The following is a 20679-nucleotide window of genomic DNA, read 5'->3' as shown; positions in this document are numbered from 1 at the left end:
TAGACGTGTCAGATTTAGATCTGTGGTTTCAGACAATGTTTTCTTGGGGCAAATTAAAGCATATGTTTGGCACTATTGATAGTTAAATCTGTACTTTCTAAAACTTCATTTGGGGGTGTGCTTTTGGTAGCTTTGAGCTCTCTTTAAATGCCTTGTGTAATTGTGAACTTTTGCTTAAAATGTGGCTTGAAAAGGGAATATATATTAACACTAGACTTTACATTTCTGTAAAATTGGTTTACTTAAAGTGGGGGGGTGTTAGTATTGTATTAGTATTGTTTTGATTGGACATTGTAATAAGTGGGGAAAAACAAATAAATATGAAATAAAATTTTAAGTGACTGTGTAACTTTATATTCTAAAAATAATACTTCTGACAGAATATCACTGAGAATCCATTTTTAACTCCAAGTTTATTTTCAAGTCCCAAAGCTCCAAAATATTTTACTATTTTCCTCACTCTGGGTAAAAATTACTTCTTTACTCTGCTAAGCATAACATTTTAGAAATAACTTGATAAAAGGACCAGATTACAAAAACTAAGAGAGCTTAGCAGTTGATAAAACTAGAACTCAAAGAACTTTGATTTTCATTCTCAGTAATCCCTAGGTGACTTAGGGATCGGATATAAAATCATTCCCTAAATGGCTTCATAGGGCATCAGCCTCCCATCCAGAGCTGAGGAATGGGTATTAAAATTCATGGCTCTGCTTTGTTTTATTTTGGGAAGGGGATGGTCTCCTTTTTTAACAGATTATCCACGTGAGAGCTAACCTTACAAACAGGCCCAAATACCCACAATTTCTCCAACACTGCCTATTGCAGTGTCAGAAATGGTACTATGGAATATTTCATTTCTTTGGAAAGGGACCTAAATGGGGAGGGGGTTGGTGAGGGAGCGCTGGGACACATGAAAAACAAATTTCACATACTTCTCAATTTTGCTCAGGGTCTGCCCTGACCCAAGACTTAGAATAATGGAGCATAATAATATAATATGCTACAAAGCAGGAAAACAAAGTCACCAACTGAGGTAAGTCTTTGTCATTGACGTTGAAAGTATTACAAAACATTCAACACCGGCATACCTCTGGAAAATAGCAAATTTGGGTTTAAAGAATTTCTGCAGTTATAACCATCCTAAGTCAGGGATCCATCAGTCATTTTTCAAAATAAGTTATTTTTATTTCTACTAAGTCTTGAGATTGCAGGAAGTGGGGACAGGAAAGTTCCCAGAGTGAGCTTGAATGGCCACTGAAAAAAAAAATCTAGTTTTGTATAGTTCAGTAATTTTCCAAATGGTTCCTAGGCCAGGTAGATGACTTCTCTGGCCAGGCAGTCTCTGCTTTTGTAGGTTAATGTATTTTTATCCACCAAGAAGGCCATGGCCTATTAGGCCAGGAGTACAGCACAGATCACCCTTCACAGAGGTCAAAGAGAGAAGAATGTACTTGATACTCAGGGAGAAGCTGGCTGTCTGGATTCTGTCTTCCTGGGTCCAGCAGACCCTCACACAGCCCATTTACATTCCAGTCCTGGAGTTTCAGGAACTACTCCCTATCTTTATAACAAAGGACACCTCCTCCCCCATTTTTGCTTGTTACCTTGAGTGTTTCTGTGACTTGCAAAAAAGCTTGAAAAGATACAGCTTATTAAGACAGAAATACTTCCAGATTACCTCAGTTACTAGGAATTTAATTCTAGGAATCAACAAGAAAATAAGAACAGGAACCAGGCCTCAGAAAGACAGCATTGTTTTAAAAAAGCAAACAACTGTCAGGTCCAAGGCCAAATAGGATGCCACTGCAGGTACAAGCATGCTTAGCTCCCAATTCCACTACTCCACTATTACGGTGACTCCATGACCCCGCCGCACTGCCTGGGCTTCTCCTCTCACCCCTGGAGGACTTCACCACAGAAGGCCTCTGTTCTGCTTCCTACCTTCCCTACGTGGGCCTCCCGGCTCCTGTGCTGCTCTGACCATGTCCCTGTCTGTTCCACACTCATCCCTCTTTCTGGGAGAGGCTTATTGGTTCAGTGAGTCAAATTCAGTCCAGAATGCGAAGCTACACTGCCAGGTCACCTCACAGGCCTCTGGGTAGCCTTTGGCTGAGTCACGTGGGACCTAAGTATAAGGAAAGTTTTTGGCCACCTGCTCAGAGGAGCCTGTGGATACAGCAGGCGCTCAGTATCACGTGCAGCTGCGTAGCATATTATCACCTATGCTTTGAACTCACTCAGGAATGAAATGGGAGCCCAATAACACACTGCTGAAAACAGCTGTATACTATTTTTAGATCCAGGAAGAACTACTTAGCAATGCTTAACTGACCTTAATAAAATTCTTGTTATCTATATTATAAAAACGCACTCAAGTTCTAAATGTATGCATGTTTTTCCTAACAGACAGACCAAAAAACGGCGGTAGTCGGGCAGTAAAAGTGGTGTGTGTACCGAATGTTAAAAGTTTCAGGTTTGGAGCTTGAGCACGTCCGCATTACAGAGAACAAGGGGCAGGCAACTGCTGCCCTTCCTTCCCAGAGTCATCTCCAGCCTGAGGAAGGTATCGGAGAGACAAAGGAGGGAGCACAGGCTTGGGAAAGAAGGTTGGTCCTTCCACCCATCATTCGTTCATTCATTCATTCACTCACCACATACGCACTAACACCAGACCCCGTATTAGGAGCTCAGGTTACCAAGATGAACTAGAGCCATCGCCGCTCCCAGGGACTTGTAACGAAACCAGAAAAAGACTCGTTTCCCACGCGGAGGAGGGACCTCGGGGCGGAGGAGGTGCGCCTTCCTCTCTCCGCAGGCCCGTCCCGCCCGCCCCGTCCACTCCCCCAAGATGGCGGCCGCCTCGGTGCCCGGCCCGGCGCCGGCCGAGTGGGAACCTTCCCGCGCCTGCGGGCGCCCGGGCCCGGCGGGGACGCCGCGGAGCCCAGCGTCCCCGAGGTGCCGCGCGCTCCTCGCCCCGCGCCCGGGCGGCCCGGGCGGGCATCACCGCGCGGCAGCAAGGCGGCCCCCGGAGCCCCGCCCCCGGGGCCCCACGCCGCCGGCTCGCGTCGGCGCCTGTTGACGCCACTGGGGGCGGGTCGGCGCGACCCGCGACGTCGCGACGCGCCGACAATGGCGGCTGCGTCAGCCTGAGCGGGCCTCCGTTTTCAAGTGATTTCCTGACGTTCCCGCCGGAGCCGTAGTCGCCGCAGACCCGGTCGGTGGCGTGGGCCGCGGCGGCGCGCGTGCGCGCTCTCGCCGCGCCCTGGATCGAGCATCCGCGGCGAGGCCCGGCGGGGCGAGCCAGGTGGGCGGCGGCGCACGCGCGTGCGCGCAGCAGCAGGGAGGGCGGGAGGAGCGGGGAGCGGCGCGGCCGGCGAGCGGCCCCGACTTCCCGGGGGCTGCTGGGGCGCCGCGGGGAGGCGGGCCGGGGGGCGGCGGGGCGCGGGCTGAGCGTGGCCGACCTCCTTTTCTCTGTTCCCCTCCAGAGTCACATCGGCCTGTTCGCTCGCCCGGACCCTGTCCCTGGGCTAAGTCGGCAAGATGAGCGGCAACAACTTGGATGCGAACGACGAGTTTGATGAGCAGTTGCGAATGCAAGAATTGTACGGAGACACCAAGGACGGCGACACCCAGAAAGATCCCGGCGGAGAAACTGATTCTTTCGGGCAGCAGTCGGCTGACACCCCGTACGAGTGGGACCTGGACAAGAAGGCTTGGTTCCCCAAGGTAAGAGTCGTACGGGCGGCACTGCAGAGCGGGCCCGCCCGGCCAGCCTCGCGGGGCGCTTTCATGTTTTCTTTGCTGAGGTCCTGGGTTAGAGCCCCTCTGGATAGTGACGCTTCTTTTTGTTGTCTCTGTGGCAGAACCGACGTGTAAAGGAACGTAAAACTTTAGGGGTATGTCTTAAATGTAATTTAATTCTTAAGTCTTTTCTATGCCTTATTAATTTTATCTGTGAAGGTCATAGTTGGTTATTGCATTGGTGACTGCTTTTTATTACAAAGAGGAAAAACACCGAGAGCAAATTTAGTAGCTGTTGATCTCAGGTAGCCAACCTCACTTATCCCAGGAATTCAGATGTTTTATGTGCAAAACGCAACTTCTTGATTTGAAAAAAAGTCGCTGTTGCTAAATCTTTACTTACTGAACTTTGTATTTCTTTTTACCTTCCTATTAAATTTTGTTCCTAGACATGTAGGTTTGAACCATATCACCACAAGAATACAAGTAGAGGTGCACTGAATATTGGATGAAAAAGATCTGTGCATATTTGCTTAGAGTACTTCGTAATTGTTGAGTATTTTATTTCAGCTTGGAAGTAAAAAGACTAATGTTAAACTTAGTTCTGTAAACTTTTTGGTAAAAGTACCCTGTTAATCAAAGTCTTCTATGGGTGGAAAAAAGGATACTAATCGCAGGCTAATCAACTTGCAAGCCAGGAATACAAACCATGTCTCTTGTGTAATTTGAGTGTTATTTTAAAAAATTACTTATTTTAACTTTCTTCTTTCCCGTTTCGTATTTGTGTATATGTTCCAATCACTCCGAATTGTTGAACTTACTACTTCTCTTCAGTACTGGTAGTGCCAGGTGGAGTGCAGGCTTGGTTTCTTCAGCCTTCTGAGCGCTTTGACAGTGATCTGATAATGGATTAATTTGTGACTCTATCTTTTTATGTTGTGGAAGCCCGTACCTCTTCAAACTTTGAGTTTTAAATTTTCCTCATTCCCGTGTGTACCTGACATTGATTGGTATGAAGATATAACTACATTTCTTTCATTGTGCAATTGTGCTTTTTTTCCCTAAGAGCCAGGAGGATAGATGTGGGTTGGATTTGTTCTGACATTAAATGACAATGTGATTTAATCAGCGATGGAGTTAAAATACCATTTAATTTTACAGTTGTTAGTAGCCCCATTCTTTATACACCAAATTAGAGTTCCACCCTGTGTATTCTGCTTACAGATATTAAATATTTAGCCTACATATACTCTTGCTCATCTATATAGTAACAGAAAATTTGATTCTGTTAGATTATTAGTTGACTATTGGTTTTTATTCTGTTTCATGGTTATCTAGTACTTCCTTGTTAAATTTACTTGTAGCTTTAGTTAAGTAGACTGCAGATACAGTAACTTATAAATGAAACAACTAGAAAAGGTGCCAACATCACTCAAAATGCCTTTAACAGTATCTCAGACTTTTGTGTTGATAATCCAAGTACCCGTGTCTTAATTTTTTGTCATTTTATGCGCAGTTTCCTGCATAAGGTGACCGTTCTTTCGTTTACACTTTAATTACTATTATCCACAGAAACACTTGTATGTTAGGTTGTATAACTGAATATGCTGTTATTTAACACAGTGTAAACTTTTTACGGGAGGAAATCATTTTTGAATTTCTGTATGTGTGTGTACTAAATTTCTTGTTTAGATCACTGAAGATTTCATTGCTACATATCAGGCCAATTACGGCTTTTCTAACGATGGTGCATCTAGCTCTACTGCAAGTGTCCAAGATGTCAGTGCTAGGACTGCGGAGGAACCTCCACAAAGAAAAACCCCCGAACCCAGTGATCCCAAAAAGAGGGGAGAAAAGAGAAAGGCTGAATCAGGCAAGTGGATTCAGCTTGGAAAACATGAGTGTAAAAATTGAAAATGTGTGTGTGTGTGTGTATAGTTACTTTTTGGAGAATTTTAAAATAGATTTGACAGAATCATAAGCTGGGTTTTTAAAATTATTATTATTATTTGGGTTCATATGTTGGCTCTCGCCCTGACCTGTGGGTATCGGGTGGGCTGTTTCAATTCAATGCTCAGTTTCTTCCTTCGCATAATAGAGCTACTATTAATAGATAATCTAAAGTTCTTTCTGTAGGTTTTTTCTTTTTTACTTTTTGAGTTTAATTAAATTGAACTCAAGTTAATTTTGCTTCAGCTTGGCCAGGTCTAACACAGTAGATTGGAGTCAGAAGCCACTTATGCCAAGGCCTAAAGTCAGTGCAAAGATGAGGGTTTTTAGGGTAGTATCAGATTCATAAAGAACCAAGATAAACTACCCATCTTTTTTCAGATAGGGCCCTGAAATGAATTATCTGTCCAAAGATCCAAATACTTTGAAAGCTGCACAGCGATTGGAGTTAGTTTATCTTGTTTTGAGGTTAAGAAAAAGTTTCCGGATGTTTTGAGAAACTGCCACATTGTCAGGATTTCCTAAGGGGACTCTTACCTTTTCTTGCATGTGTTTTATTATTTTATTTTGATTTTTAGGGTGGTTTCATGTTGAAGAAGATAGAAATACAAATGTTTATGTGTCTGGTATGTATACCTTTTTAACCAAATTTAGAGTAGAAAATATTTGATACTGAGATTTTTCACAAAGTGATTTTTAGTTTTCAGTTTCTCTAAATTCTATTTTTTGTCATTGTGTCATTATTTGTTCAGCCATTTACATGAATGAAGAATATGTTTTTTACAAAACTAGGAAAACTTAAGTGTGTGTAACTGCATGCCATCATTTCTGTCTGCTTTAGGTAACTCATAGCAGTTTGCCCCTTCAGATTCATTGATACAAGGCCTAAGCAAAGCATGATTTTAATGTATATTTGAATACATTAAAACATGAAATTTCCTCAGGTCTATAAATGTGAGATTTTTACATACTTTTAGAAAATCAAAATTGCACTCATCTAAGTTACAGAATTCTAATTGGTTGAATTCTTAAGTAGCCCTCACCATTATTGTAGATGTGTTTATAACTTTTTGAAATTTTTCTTAATGTCACAGGTTTGCCTCCAGACATTACAGTGGATGAATTTATACAGCTCATGTCCAAGTTTGGCATTATAATGAGAGATCCTCAAACAGAAGAATTTAAGGTCAAACTTTACAAAGATAATCAAGGAAATCTTAAAGGAGATGGGCTTTGCTGTTATTTGAAGGTCAGTTATGTGGTCAAATAAGTTTCTCCTATCTCCATTTTTAACTCAGGAACCAGGGCTATAATTTTGTATAGGTGGTAACCGGGAGTGAGAGCTATTCAAAGCAGGATGTGAAGAAAACGGAAATTTCAGATCGTACCTGTGTGTATCACATTCACTTGCTCTTCTAAGAAAATATGTTATGAGGTCAAGGTGTTTTGTAAGTCTTAGGTCCAAAGTGCTTCTTTTGTCTTAAAAGAATCCTTGCCGCAAAGATCTCTTTAGGAGTATATGCATATAGTCAGTGCAAAACACGTTTTAAAAATCCACAAAGAAGAGAAAGCCGGTAACATTCTATTTGCCTGTTGGAATGATTTAGACCAGGGTTTGGCAAACTCAGCCCACTGGCTGCCTTTATGAATAAAGTTTTATTGTAACACGGCCACATTCATTCATTTACGCATTTGTCTATACCTCCTTTCATGTTTTAACAGCAGAGTTGAGTGGTTGCAACACAGACCACGTGGCCGACACAGCCTAAAATGTTTATTCACTGGCCCTTTACAAAAGAAGTTTTCTGACCTCTGAATTAGACCATAAAGGAGGTGATAGCTTATGCTTACTGCTTTGAAATATATTTTGAATAGGAGAGAAGAGAGAGTAGTGTTAACAGAAATTTGCAGAACTGTATGTGTTCATGGTGCCATAAATTACATGGGGAATAAATTGCATGGGGAAAGTTCATTGTCAAAGGCAGCCATCCTTTTTGGAACACTTGTCTCCTTAGGAGCATGTGTTATGCATTATTGCAGGGTACAAGAGAAATGGACCTAATGATGGCATGTACATGTGTCATGGACCCTGAAAATAATTACAAAGTTAAGTCAAAGTGATAAAACAACAGTACCAGCATCGTGAGTGTGTTGCGAGCATACAACACTTCAGTGAAATCAGAAGAGAGTAGGACTAAGCTGGCAGCTTTGAGGGAGAGAGGTTTTTGACCTGTTCTTGAACACGATGGGGTCATACATAAGTATGCCCATTATAGGAAGGTATTTATGTAATTTTCAAATGCAGGGAGATTGAGAGTTTTATAAGTTCTTCAAGGATTACTAACAATCTGTGAACAGATTCTTGGGGGATTTGATTGGATTTTAAAATTTTTAAAGAAGAAAATGGGGTTTTGACAAACTTGATATGTAAAATTTATGACCCATAAAAATGCAAGATTGGCAACCCAGTAAATGGAGTTCCAGAAGAATATAGTTAATTGGTCCAGGATCCATATTTGATTGCATGGCTGAGTTCAGTTCTTTTGAGTTCTCCTCAGATTTTCAGATCTTTGAATCTGTAGAGCTGACAGTTGTCCCCTCTGTTCAGGACCCAGAATCTGCAAAAGTGTTTAGTGTTCAAGCTGTCAGATAATCATCTTCTTCTCAGTATATCACAGACCTACATTTTAATTGGTGAACAAAAAAATTAAAGACTAGCTATGCTATTCCCAGTTCCTTGAGTCATCTAGTTTTTTAAGTAGGAATCTTAGAATTTTAAAACTGGAATGCACCTTAAAAATCATGCAAGTCCATTTGCCTCATTGTATAGATGAGAACTTAGAGACCCCAAGAAGAAAACTACTATTCCAATGATGGTATAACTTTGAACACCTACTGTATGCCAGTCACTACCCTTTATGTGTCTTATTTAATTTTGTCAAGAACTCTGCAAAGATGACATTTCCATTCCCATTTTACAGATTAAGAAATTGGGGCTCAATGATCTTGAATAACTTGCCTAAGTTCACGTAACTGGTTGCGGACAGCTGTGTCTTAAATGCAGGTCTCCTGATACGCATTCTAGAGTTCTTTATCCTAGTGTAGGTGGTTATATTTAAATCTTTATTTTCTGTATAGTCATCATTCATCTAAAGAACTTACGAGTTTTAATTTGGTGTGTAACTTACTGACTGACTGTCTTGTTTTCCCTTTATAAAGAGGGAATCTGTGGATCTCGCATTAAAACTTTTGGATGAAGATGAAATTAGAGGCTACAAATTACATGTAGAGGTGGCCAAGTTTCAACTGAAGGGGGAATATGACGCCTCGAAAAAGAAGAAGAAGTGCAAAGACTACAAGAAAAAGCTGTCTATGCAACAAAAGTGTGTGTTGTTTTCTTTTTGAAAGATTTCACGTAAAAATCCTAGAGTATATTTTTGGTAATAACCACCTAGTTTTGTTCCAAATATGCCTACAAAATATTTTTAAATGATTTCGTTAGATGGTCAGAAACCTTCAGTAACCTGTATAATAGGCAATAGTCTGTATAATTTGGCAGTGGCAATGTTTTCATTTTCTGGGATGTTTATTTTTAATATAATGGGGGCTTAAATGAAATAAGAAAGCCATCTCTGTGGAAAATGTTGAGCATGAGACTAAGTAAGATGGTTTAGGTTTATATACCAGAGCTGTTAGTTCATTCTTGATGTGGATTTGAATAAGCTACACCAGGAACTAAATTTTTTCCTACAGGTTTGTTAGTAGGAGTTAGAAATGAGAAACAACAGGTTTTATCACTTTATCATGTACTTGTGGTTGTGTATAGTATATACATGATATCACCATGTTTCTGTTAATCCATTTACTTAATATATTTTTTGGAATATGTTGCTTTTAAGGAAGTAGCCAAAGTGATAAGTACCTTTATCAGAGAGAATTCTAATAGCACTCCTAACAGTATGCTTGAACTAACGATAAAATGATCATGAAAGCATTTAGTTGTGATGCCTATAGTTTTTAGAAAAACAGTTAAAATAGATACCTGAAAATTTTATAAACGAAATCAGTAAAATTTAAGATTGTGACAGAGTGAGTAGTTTTACAAATTTCGATGCAGTTTGTTTTTTATAATCATAAAACACCCAAAAACCAGTACAATTTGAACATTTTCTTGGCCTCAAAGTATATTTTCCTAGATAGTCATAGGTACTAAATAATTAGCAATTTTTCTGGAGTCTCATTGGAATGTTTATAACCAGATAGCAGTTCTGAAAAAATATATATTCTGGGGATTTCAGATCCATCTTTCACCTACACACTATTTTTATTTCAGAAAGTTCTAATGGAACTGTGACTAAAATACACATTATTGTTCCGGAATCAGATTCTCAAAAAATACTCAATAAGGGGCATGGGGGTATAGCTCAGTGGTAGAGTGTGTGCTTAGCATGCATGAGGCCCTGAGTTCAATCCCCAGTACCTCCACTAAAAAATAAATAAATAAATCTAATTACCTCCCCCCAACAGCAAATAAATAAATAAAAAAGACAAAATTTTTAAAAATACTCGATAAAGGATCGTATTAACAGCTCATTTTTCTCTCTCTCCAACAAGTCGGAAACAAAATTCACAGCTTCTTATTCCTGCTTTGTGACATTAGGCAGTTGGATTGGAGACCTGAGAGGAGAGCTGGCCCGTCCCGAATGCGCCACGAGCGAGTTGTCATCATCAAAAATATGTTTCATCCTATGGATTTTGAGGTAGGAGGCAGTGTTCTTACTGAGAGAAGGATGGATATGCTGTCTTTCAAGAGAGCCCAAAGCTTGCCTCACCCCATCTTCCTCGTGTCACATCCTGCACGTTCATGTCGTTGTCAGGGTAGGAAAATGGAGCCAAGAATCAATCGAAAGTTTCAGGTTTTCCCGTGTTTAGCCCAGTGTTCTTTTAATTGTCTCCTAGGGAAGCCTGTTTAATACCCATACTCTGTACCCAAATGGCAGCTACTTGGTATGGGAAGTGATTAAAAATATAATCTTTATTTTTTTAAACATTTTTTTATTGAGTTATAGTCAGTTTACAATGTTGTGTCAATTTCCAGTGTCAATTTTTCAGTTATACATGAACATACATATATTCATTGTCACATTCTTTTTTGCTGTGAGCTACCACAAGATCTTGTATATATTTCCCTGTGCTATACAGTATCATCTTGTTTATCTATTCTACATATGCCTGTGAGTATCTACAAATTATGAACTCCCAGTCTGTCCCTTCCCACCCCCCTCCCCCTTGGCAACCACAAGTTTGTATTCTATGTCTATGAGTCTGTTTCTGTTTTCTATTTATGTTCTTTTTTTTTTTTTTAAAGATTCTTTAAAAGATTTATGGGAGTTGCTTACAGATTTTGAGTGCGGTGCAACAGTACAGGCTGATTTTGGTGAGGAGGACCAAATTCACACTTGGAAATGAAAGCTTCACTTCAGTAACTAAAAGTTTGATCCTGAAAAATTCTTAGGTTAATCAAGTACAGCCCCTGACATTTAGGTGGTGGAGGTGGTTTTTCAGGACCTAATTTTTACAAAACTCTTTAGTGGCTATCAAGAGGACTTTATAATACTCGGCGTCCATGTAAGATTCCAGGAACAGCAAGTAAAAAAGTGTATAAAGGAGGAAGAGCTACTAGAGAGGTTTAAGGAATATTAATTGCCCTCCGGGTACCTTGTGTTGCGTCCTGCTTCTTGTCCTCATCTTCGTGTTTTGGTGTAGACGGATGGGCTCGTTCATGGAAGAACAACTCTTTATTCTCTACCTGGGTTCTGAAATTAATGAGAACAAGTTACGCATAAGAAAAAAACATTCATAATGAAAAATTTAGCCCACTCTTGTTCCTTTTGTGCATGTAAACAGTCAGAATGGCAATATCATTTTAGCCCTGTAGAGAGAGCCCCAAAATGGTCTGTTGAGCTCCATCCCTGCAAATAGTGATGTGATAAGGTTTACCAGACACCTTTGGAGTCTGTATCTTGAGATCATTGGGAAGATACAGTGGTCTGTTTATAATGTTTGATGTCTGTTCTGACTAGAATCCTGAAGAATCTTGAAATAGAATAGAGCTGCTGTATTTAGGCTTACGGCGTTAATGAAGTATGTTTAAAAAACACACATGTACAGATGCACACTAGCTACTTTTTGAAATGCTGTCCCTGCCGGCTGGGGCTGTGAAAGGCATGCATAGATGGATCATGGTATCTAGTCTAGTAGGTACAGCTCCAGAATTTCCTACAATTTATCCACAGTTTATTTCCCTGGTAAAGAATTAGGTTTTTTTTTTTAATTAGTTGACCCATTAATTTCTGTCACTTGAGGTCCTTGATTCACAGCATTCCATACTCCTAACACTTGAATGTGAATATAAATGCAAACTTAATTCAAAGTATCTGGGACCTCTGCAATTTGAAGTCTATTGTGTAATAATTTTTTACATGTTTCTGCCTCCTACCTTGCTCATTGAGATACATAATTTAAGTCTAATTATCACCCTGGGCAGACTTAAGTTTTCCTAGCTTAACAAATACTCTTTCCTACAAAAAGCCACATTTATTCTTCCTTGACTCCTACAAATTCCTTCCAGTGGATATTTGCAAGGATAGATTTTCACACTTGTAAATTCTTAACTTTTTTTTTTTTTAGAAAAACCCTTACTGGTTGAATATAAACTTTAGAGTTATAGAGCCTTTATATTACCCAGTTTTATGTTATTGATAGCATTTATTATTATCTGCTGTGACATTCCCAGGGCTTAGAATTGTACTTGGCACACATGGCACACAGTGGGCCCTCAATATATATTAATAGGCCCTCAACATTCTCATTAATATGAAGAAAAAGTGAAAAAATGATTGAATGAAACCCTTTTTGCTCACAAGGCAGAGTCTTTTCATTCACTCAGGGAATAAAACATTTTCTCTTAACGTCTTTGCAAATGAAGGAACGTTTTCAGATGGTTATGGCACAAAGGCCGGGAGGGCAGTGATGGGCCTCAGAGTTCACAGGCAGAGAAGCCCTTGGCGCTGTCCTTGTTTGCCCATCTGCCTGGTCTCGTGTGGTCTGACCAGCTTGAGGGGAACCTGTCAGCCACCTTGGGTTTTTGTTAGCGTCTCTGTGGGTCTGGACCTGAGAAGTGTATCAGTATAGACCTGTCTACACAGTATAGACAGTCTACCAGTAGTAGACTGTCCAGTGTGCTAGACTTTAGCCACATGTGGTTATTTAAATTAATTAAAATGAAATAAAATAAAAATTCAGTTCCTCAGTTGTACTAGCCACATGTGGCTACTAGCTACTATGCTGGATAATGGAGTTGTTCATTTCTGTCCCCACAGGAGGTTCTATTGGACAACACTGGTATTACATATATATTATATTATATAATTTTTGTTAGAGGTGTTCAACTGGAAAACTGCTTTCATTAGACTTTTTGGGGGAGTGTTTGATTTGACTTAAGATTCCATATGAATCTAAAGAGCAGACATCAACAAAAACAATTGTCAGGTCACCAAGGGTGTCAGAAATCAGAATTCAGGGCGTGGAATACAGGCATACCTTGTTTTACTGCACTTTGCAGACACTGCATTTTTTTTTTCTAACGAATTGAAGGTTTGTGGCAACCCTGCATGGAGTAAGTCTGTTGGTGCCATTTTTCCAACAGCATTTGCTCACTTCGTTTCTGTGTGTCGTATTTTGGTCATTCTCTCAGTTCAAACTTTTTCATTATTATTCTATGTGTTCTGGTGATCTGTGATCAGTGATCTTTGATGTTAGTACTATGACTTACTAAAGGCTCAGATGATGGTTAGTATTTTTTAGCAATAAAGTATTTTTTAATTAAGACATGTACATTGTTTTTTAGACATAATGCTAGTGCACACTTAGTAGACTACAGTATAGTATAAATATAACTTTTATATGCACTTGAAACCCCCCAAAAATTGTGAGACGTGCTTTATTGTGGTATTTCCTTTATTGCCCTGCAGTTAAAAAGAACCTGCAGTATCTCCAAAGTATGCCTGTATATTTTCATCTCAAACAGTTCACCAATGTTAGAATCAAAATTCCTAAAAATACTCTTTGGTATTAGGGTGAATGAAGACTGATACTTTAAATGTAACTTTAGGGGGTATTCAGTATTTAATTCAAAGCCTTACTTAAAAATTCATGCCTGGAAAATTTGAACCCTAAGAGATGAAGAACCAAAACTCGGATGCAAAGGGAGCTTTCTCGTTGTGTATACCAGCGCTGTCCAGTAGGAGTATCATGTGAGCCACAGGTGTAATTTAAATTTTTCTAGTAGTAACAATACAAATACAACATGAAACTGGGGAAATTAATTTTAATCATGATTTTTATTTAACCCAGTATATCTGAAATATTATAATTTCAATATTAGTATAAAAATGTTAAAAAGCTATGCTACATTTTTTTTTCCTTTTGGTACTAAATTTTCAAAATCTGGTATTCATTTCACACCTGCAGCACACCTCAGTGTGGAGTAGCCGCATTTCAAGTGCTTGGCAGCCACTTGTGGTTCGTATCCACTCTCTTGGATGGTGTAGGTTTAGCTTGGAAAGGAATGAGGAATATGGCTTATTCCTAGGAAAGGAAAACACCACCCTGGAAAAAAATTGACTGCGGAAGGTTTCAGCGTATCAGTCTGAGTTCAGTCTAAGGCTGTTGCTTGCAAAGTGTTGTTCTTAAAAAAATTTTCATGCTTTAGGTTAAAAATATTTCTAAGAGGAGGGGATTATTATCTTTAAACCTCATGATACTATATAGCAGTGAAGATATATTAGTTTTTCAAGCTGGTAAAAATGAAAACAGGGGTCTGGGAAGACTCCGCTGAAGTTTGACACCCTGGTAGGAAGGGTACATAGATTTTGATAAAGAAGGTAGTGCTCCCCGCCCCCTATGATGGAATCATGCTTAAATTTTTCAAATATTTTGAAACAGTTTTTGTTTTTAATATAATCCTGATTTCTCTTGGTAAACAAAATGGAGGTATTAGGAACAGTTTATCAGACTCTGAAAAAGCTTTTATTGACTGTTCATCGTGTGTAAAAGACTGTGCCGTATCCTGTGAGGTATTCAAAATTCAGTCAAACAAGATTCCTCCCTGCGCAAAGCACACCATCTGATAGGAGTTAACCACAGACACATCCCTAAAGCCGTCGCGTGACTTTGCCAGATGACTTTTGTGCTCCATTCCCCATTCCTCTCAGGTCTGAGAATTCTCTATAAAACAAATTGGCATATTCTCCAAAGTTAGATTTTTAAGTGGGAGAAATCCAGCGTCCTGCCACTATAGCTGTAGAAGCCTCAGGTTTATATGATTTTATATTTGTGACTTTAAATGTGATTTCAGTAACTGTCTGCCAGTTGATTATTTTTGCTTTTTGTTAGAACTTTAGAAAGGATAAGCCACTTGTCATTTTTTGCTGTTCCTCTTTAGTTGGCAAGGAAAATAAAAACCTATGAGATAGATGAATTGAAATGTTTCCTAAAAAGTGTAAAAAGTATAAGTCTGCTTCAGCAGAAATTCATAGATCGAATATCCTTGTTTATATTTGTATGTAGTTGAAATTCAAGTTGATAATGTGACTTTTTATGAGCCTTTTTCATGCACTGGGACTTGGAGAAAGGTTTGTTAGTTCCCACAGGGAACCTTAAATCCTTTTGTTGCTGGGGCGGGGGTGGGTGGGTGAGAGCCCACCGGAACTCGAGACCACGAGAAGCAGCAGTGCTTGAGTATTGTTCATAGACTCATAGTTGCGAGAAGGCAGTAGCTAAGAACGTGTTTTACTGTGTGCTTAACAACAGCTTATTTGTGTGGTCCTGTTGCAGTGTGGTAGGAGACAAGATGAACAGGAACCCTTATAAGGGGGGTTACCCTGAGAATTAAAGTCGAGTCTTGGAAGCACAAAGAATAACCTTAGAACACTTAGTCAATGAAAGGGATATATCTCTCCCCATTGCAACGTTTCTGTAAATAGGAATCTATACAAAACACAAAGCAAAGGTTTCTTATCGAGACAGTCATGGTGATGCCCGTGCAGAACATAGGAATCAGCGATCTCTGAGTTAATACTGTCACAGGACTTCTCTTGTCCCTACAGCTGCTGTTACTTGGGATTTCCACTGCCATTTGCCTTCCCTCTCTTTTGCCCCAGCACACTCCTCCTCCCGCCTACGGCACTTGTCCATCCCCCTGTCCTACAGCAGGGCAGACCCGTGGTGATGGCAGCAGCCATGGTAGTCTAACTCCATTTGATTTTGATTTTTTTCATTTTGCAGACTGCAGACAAACATAACTAACCTTAAGCAAAACCTTTTCTTATCTGTTGGTTTGTCAAAGAAATTTGATTCTCAGGATTTGGACTTAAAGAAGGGGGCAAACCCGTTATAATCATGTGTGTGTTTGCAGGATGATCCACTGGTGCTGAATGAGATCAGAGAAGACCTTCGAGTAGAGTGTTCAAAGTTTGGACAAATTAGGAAGCTCCTTCTCTTTGATGTAAGTTTATGACTCAGACAATGTTTCCTAAAGCAATTTGCTTCCATTTTAGTAAGTTATTGCCAGATGTCAGTATGCCCCCAGATTTCGGGTTAATGTTTTTATATAGTAGGCCTGCTATCTAGTGGTAGTTATCTGTTAGCAGTATTAGATAGGATATTTAGATGAACATGGATTACAGGTCAAGGTTTTGATAGACTTGGTGTGCCTTGGTTATTTTCTTTTATCATCACTCTGGAGTATATGATCAGGTGAAAGAAAGCACAGAAAACATATATGAGACCTTACAGTTCCGTATTTGCCCACGTTTCCCCCTCTTTGTGAGTTACTTCTCCCTCCATATTTGGAGAAGAACAATCAAGAAAAATATTCTCCCGCATGTTCCCCTCCTCACCTTCTGCTTACATCCAAAACTGACACACAATAATTGAGTCACCATTTATTGATCATAGACTACAATCAACACTTTACCTGTTATCCCATTTAATCCTCATAATCCTTGGACATTGGAAGGTGCTGTTTGACCCATTTTCTTTATTTACCCATTTTACAGATGGGGAAGTTTAGAGATTGAGCGCCTTGCCCAAGGTCATTCAGCTAGTCAGTGGCAGAGCCAGACTTCAGTCCCAGGGCTCTTCAGCTTCAGAGTCCACATTCGTAGCAACCATACAGTTTTGCTTCTCATTAGACAGTGTTATCTGCAAAAACATTTCAAAGTATATCATGCTTGGTTTTTGCTAGACAAGGTTCAGCTAAAGAAGCAGCTAGGTGTGTGTCACTGGCTGGCGTAAAAGGGAAGAAAGACTTCATACGTAAAGTCTTTAGCTCAAATGATCAGGAAGAACACTACTTACCTACTTCGTCAAATGTATATGTTTTATCCTAAACCTTCTCATTCATCTTTTCTTTATCTTTCTAGAGACACCCTGATGGTGTGGCATCTGTGTCCTTTAGGGATCCGGAGGAAGCTGATTACTGTATTCAAACCCTCGATGGAAGGTGGTTTGGTGGCCGTCAAATCACTGCCGAAGCCTGGGATGGGACTACAGATTATCAGGTGAGTTCTGCAGCTGTCAAGGGTGCATGAATTGTTCCATTACCGAGAAATACTGATCTAGCAGGTTTTCACGTAAGTGTTGGGTTCCGTTTAATCTGTTTACTGTAAACCAGTACTTCTTTTAAGTACTACATTACATTCAGAGCACAGAAAGAGAAGTGTTTCATTCTTTCGGTTTATAGCCCTGAAATCTTGAAGTTTGCTCAGAATAAGCAATAAGAACACGTTAAACCAAAGCGTTTCTCTTCTTTCCTGCGTCGTAAAATACAGGCAGTTCAAAGATTAACTTTTTAATTGATGAGGCTTTCCTGCAGTACTGTGGTGTTGGGCATTTATTTAAATGATCCTAAGGTCAGCTCTAGTAAATCAGGATGGAAAGTTTTGAAAACTGAAGATAGAGAATTGCTTCAATTTCCTAAAAGAGATGCCTTAGAAAATCAGAGTACTTTTGATGTTACAAATGCTCAGAGCCACTGTTACTCTTTTTGCCCAAAACATATTGTAATGGCAGTTTTCTTATGCACACAGGTGGAGGAGACCACGAGAGAAAGGGAGGAAAGGCTGAGAGGATGGGAGGCTTTCCTCAATGCTCCCGAGGCCAACAGAGGCCTTCAGCGTTCAAATTCCGTCTGCGCTCCAGAAAAGGCAGGACCTTCTAGAGTCAGGCATTTTTCAGAGCACCCTGGCACATCATCTAAAACGAATGTTCAAGAAGGCGCAACCGAAATGGCATTTGAAGAACCTATAGATGAAAAGAAATTTGAAAAAACGGAAGATGGGGGAGAATTTGAAGAAGCTGCTTCTGAAAAAGATGCAAAAGAAAGTGGCCCTGAAAAAGAGGCTGAAGAAGGCTGCCCCCAAAAAGAATCTGAAGAGAGCTGCCTCGCAAGAGAGTCTGAGGAAGGCTGTCTCAAAAGAGAGCATGAAGAAGACACCCCTGAGCAAGAGTCTGGAGAAGGCAGCCCCGAGGAAGGGTGCGAAGGGGATAGTCCTGAAAAGGAGTCAAAGGAAAATGGCCCTGAAAGAGAGGCCAGAAAGAAGAGACTCAAAACGGATCGTGAGGAGAATGGCCTGGAAGAAGAAGGCCCCAGCAAGGGGTCTGATGGGGAGGCCAGCCCCCAAAAGGCAGCCGAAGACGACGACTCAGAACAGGAGTCTGAAGACCACTCGGAAAAGCAGTTTGAAGATGGCTCTGAAAAAGAGTTAGAAGAAAACGGCCTGGAGAAGGGCTGTGCCGAGGAGGGCTCTGACAAGGAGTCTAATGAAAACGTTCTTGAAAAAGAGTCAGAAGAAAATGACTCTGAAAAATCAGAATTCGAAGATGACAGCTCGGGAAAAGTGTTTGATGAAGAAGGCTCTGAGAAAGAGTTTGACGGCGAGTCAGATGAGAAGGAAGAAGAGGAAGAGGCATATGAGAAAGTATTTGATGATGAGTCGGAGGAAAAAGAGGACGAAGAAGATGCAGATGAGAAGGGGCTCGAAGATGCTGATGAAAAGGATGAAGAAGATGATGCAGATGAAAAGGTGTTTGAAGATTCCGACGGAAAAGAGGACGAGGAAGAAGTAAATGTGAAGGAAGATGAAGACATAGATGAAAAGGTGTTCGAAGATGAAGATTCCAACGAGAAGTTGTTTGACGAAGAAGATTCCAGTGACAAATTATTTGAGGATTCTGATGAGAGAGGGACCACGGGTGGTTTAGGGAAAGTTAAGGAAGAAGGGCCCCCGTCCACAGGCAGCAGCTTTGTCCTCAGTAGTGATGATGATGATGACGATATTTAATCCCTTAAACTTGCTTTGTTAGGGAGATTCCTCCATCTACATTTTGCCTCTGCTGCAGGGTAATTACTAGTAGTGTTACATGAACGTGTGCGGTGCATAGTGATAGGATGCCATCAGATTAATGCAGTGAATTTTTTCATTGTTACTGTACTTAATGATTTTAAGTGTATGTTCATTGGCTGTTCAGTTAAAACTTCATAGCGTAATACAAGCAAACTGGATACTTGTCCTTTGTCAGATTTATTAAATGCATGCAGAATAATATTTTTTAAAGTATTCTAATTGAAGTTTGTGATATTCAAAAATAAAAAATAAGTTGTTAATATGCAGAAGCTGAATATTGGACTTGAGTTAAATTGCATTTTTAAATTCTTGCTATTGCTCTATTCATACTAAAGTTTGATTTTTCCAGGGACTTGAAAAATCCGTTAGGAGTCTCCTTGCTTCCAGCTTTTGTTACCACAGATGTCCCCATTTCCCTCTCTAACCAGAACATGCTACTAAAACTTAGAAAGCAAAGAATACTTTGGAGTTTTCCCTGCCCAGTCCTTGCCAGTTACTTTTCTCTTTTCTACCCTATTCCCACAAAAATTGGCTCTTAAATGTGCACAAGTGAACTTCCCGAGGTCCACAGCTTCCATTAAGGAAAATCTAGAGGAAGTCAGAATTCTACTGTGTACTGTTTGGGCTCCTCTGACGTTGATTACAGTTACAGGATTTTTCCCCAGGAAAGTGTGTGCACACACTACACAACCTTTTGTGTCTGCAGTTTGGGGGAGGTTCGTGGATTCCCTGTAGTTTAAGAACTTTTGTCACTCATATTTTAGGTTTTTTTGTTTTTGATTTTGTTCTAGGATCATGGTACCTAGTACTATGCTAAGTTGTGTAGTCCTGATAAGAATTTGGATCTTTCTTGATTGCGCTTTCCAAATTAAGTATTGATGACTTGACTTCTGATGTAGCATTAAGAAGTTCTTCTCATAAATTTAGAAGAATTAAAATAAACTGCATTGGTGCTTTTTCATTATACCGTCTGTCAGTGTAATCATTACCCTCTTTAGACAGAAAAGAGTTCTTGCACTTGAAGCCAGCTAAGAATTTTTTAGTTGATGTCTGGGATCTATGAAAAACCTTCAGGATTTTCACCAAGGAGAAATCTGTAAATGAGGTGAAGAAAGTTAAATATAGAAAAATTGCAAACCAAAATAGTGTTTGTTCCCTTTAAGGGTAAGCCAGAAGCATTTAAACACTATATTTATTGTGTGTGTGTGTTTGTGTGTGTTTTTAACAATTTATTGTAATTCGTTGGAGAATTGGTTTTCTAAAACGAAAGGAAAAGGATGCTTTATATTCCACTCACGATGATTGGAACAGATAACTACAACATAAATTAACTCTAAGACTGTTGTTAGAAGGAGGCTGTTTTCCTTCTAACTTCTTTTCCCCTGCTCATTAATTTGGTTGATACCAAATACTCATGCTCCTTTCGTATAAACACCCTGGAAACAAAAGTCACAAACAGCTGGAAGATGCTACGTGATTTATAAGGTGGTACTGATGAACAGACATGAAGAGTCATGAA

At 39.9% G+C, this 20679-nt stretch overlaps 1 protein-coding gene across 1 annotated transcript; it reads left to right on the top strand.

Annotated features, from left to right (window-relative positions):
• The first annotated feature begins 3100 nt into the window (after positions 1-3100).
• On the top strand, positions 3101-20124 carry HTATSF1 (HIV-1 Tat specific factor 1). Its single transcript, XM_031445911.2, has 10 exons — positions 3101-3304; positions 3486-3726; positions 5434-5614; positions 6270-6317; positions 6786-6940; positions 8911-9074; positions 10352-10451; positions 16169-16258; positions 17178-17315; positions 17844-20124. Exons 2-10 carry the CDS (start codon positions 3541-3543, stop codon positions 19095-19097), a joined length of 2316 nt encoding a protein of 771 aa, XP_031301771.1. The 5' UTR covers positions 3101-3304; positions 3486-3540; the 3' UTR covers positions 19098-20124.
• The last annotated feature ends 555 nt before the right edge of the window (positions 20125-20679 follow it).

This window comes from Camelus dromedarius, chromosome X, assembly GCF_036321535.1.
Source record: "Camelus dromedarius isolate mCamDro1 chromosome X, mCamDro1.pat, whole genome shotgun sequence".
In the NCBI taxonomy this organism is placed as follows: Eukaryota; Metazoa; Chordata; class Mammalia; order Artiodactyla; family Camelidae; genus Camelus; species Camelus dromedarius.
This window is presented reverse-complemented; position numbering and strand designations above follow the sequence as displayed.

Bases quoted from the DNA above. Each gene is read 5' to 3' on its own strand.
- HTATSF1 (XM_031445911.2), top strand. From the start codon at position 3,541: ATGAGCGGCAACAACTTGGATGCGAACGACGAGTTTGATGAGCAGTTG. The intron at 9,075-10,351 runs GTGTGTGTTGTT...TTGTGACATTAG, and splicing joins AAGCTGTCTATGCAACAAAA to GCAGTTGGATTGGAGACCTG. The intron at 10,452-16,168 runs GTAGGAGGCAGT...GTGTGTTTGCAG, and splicing joins TTCATCCTATGGATTTTGAG to GATGATCCACTGGTGCTGAA.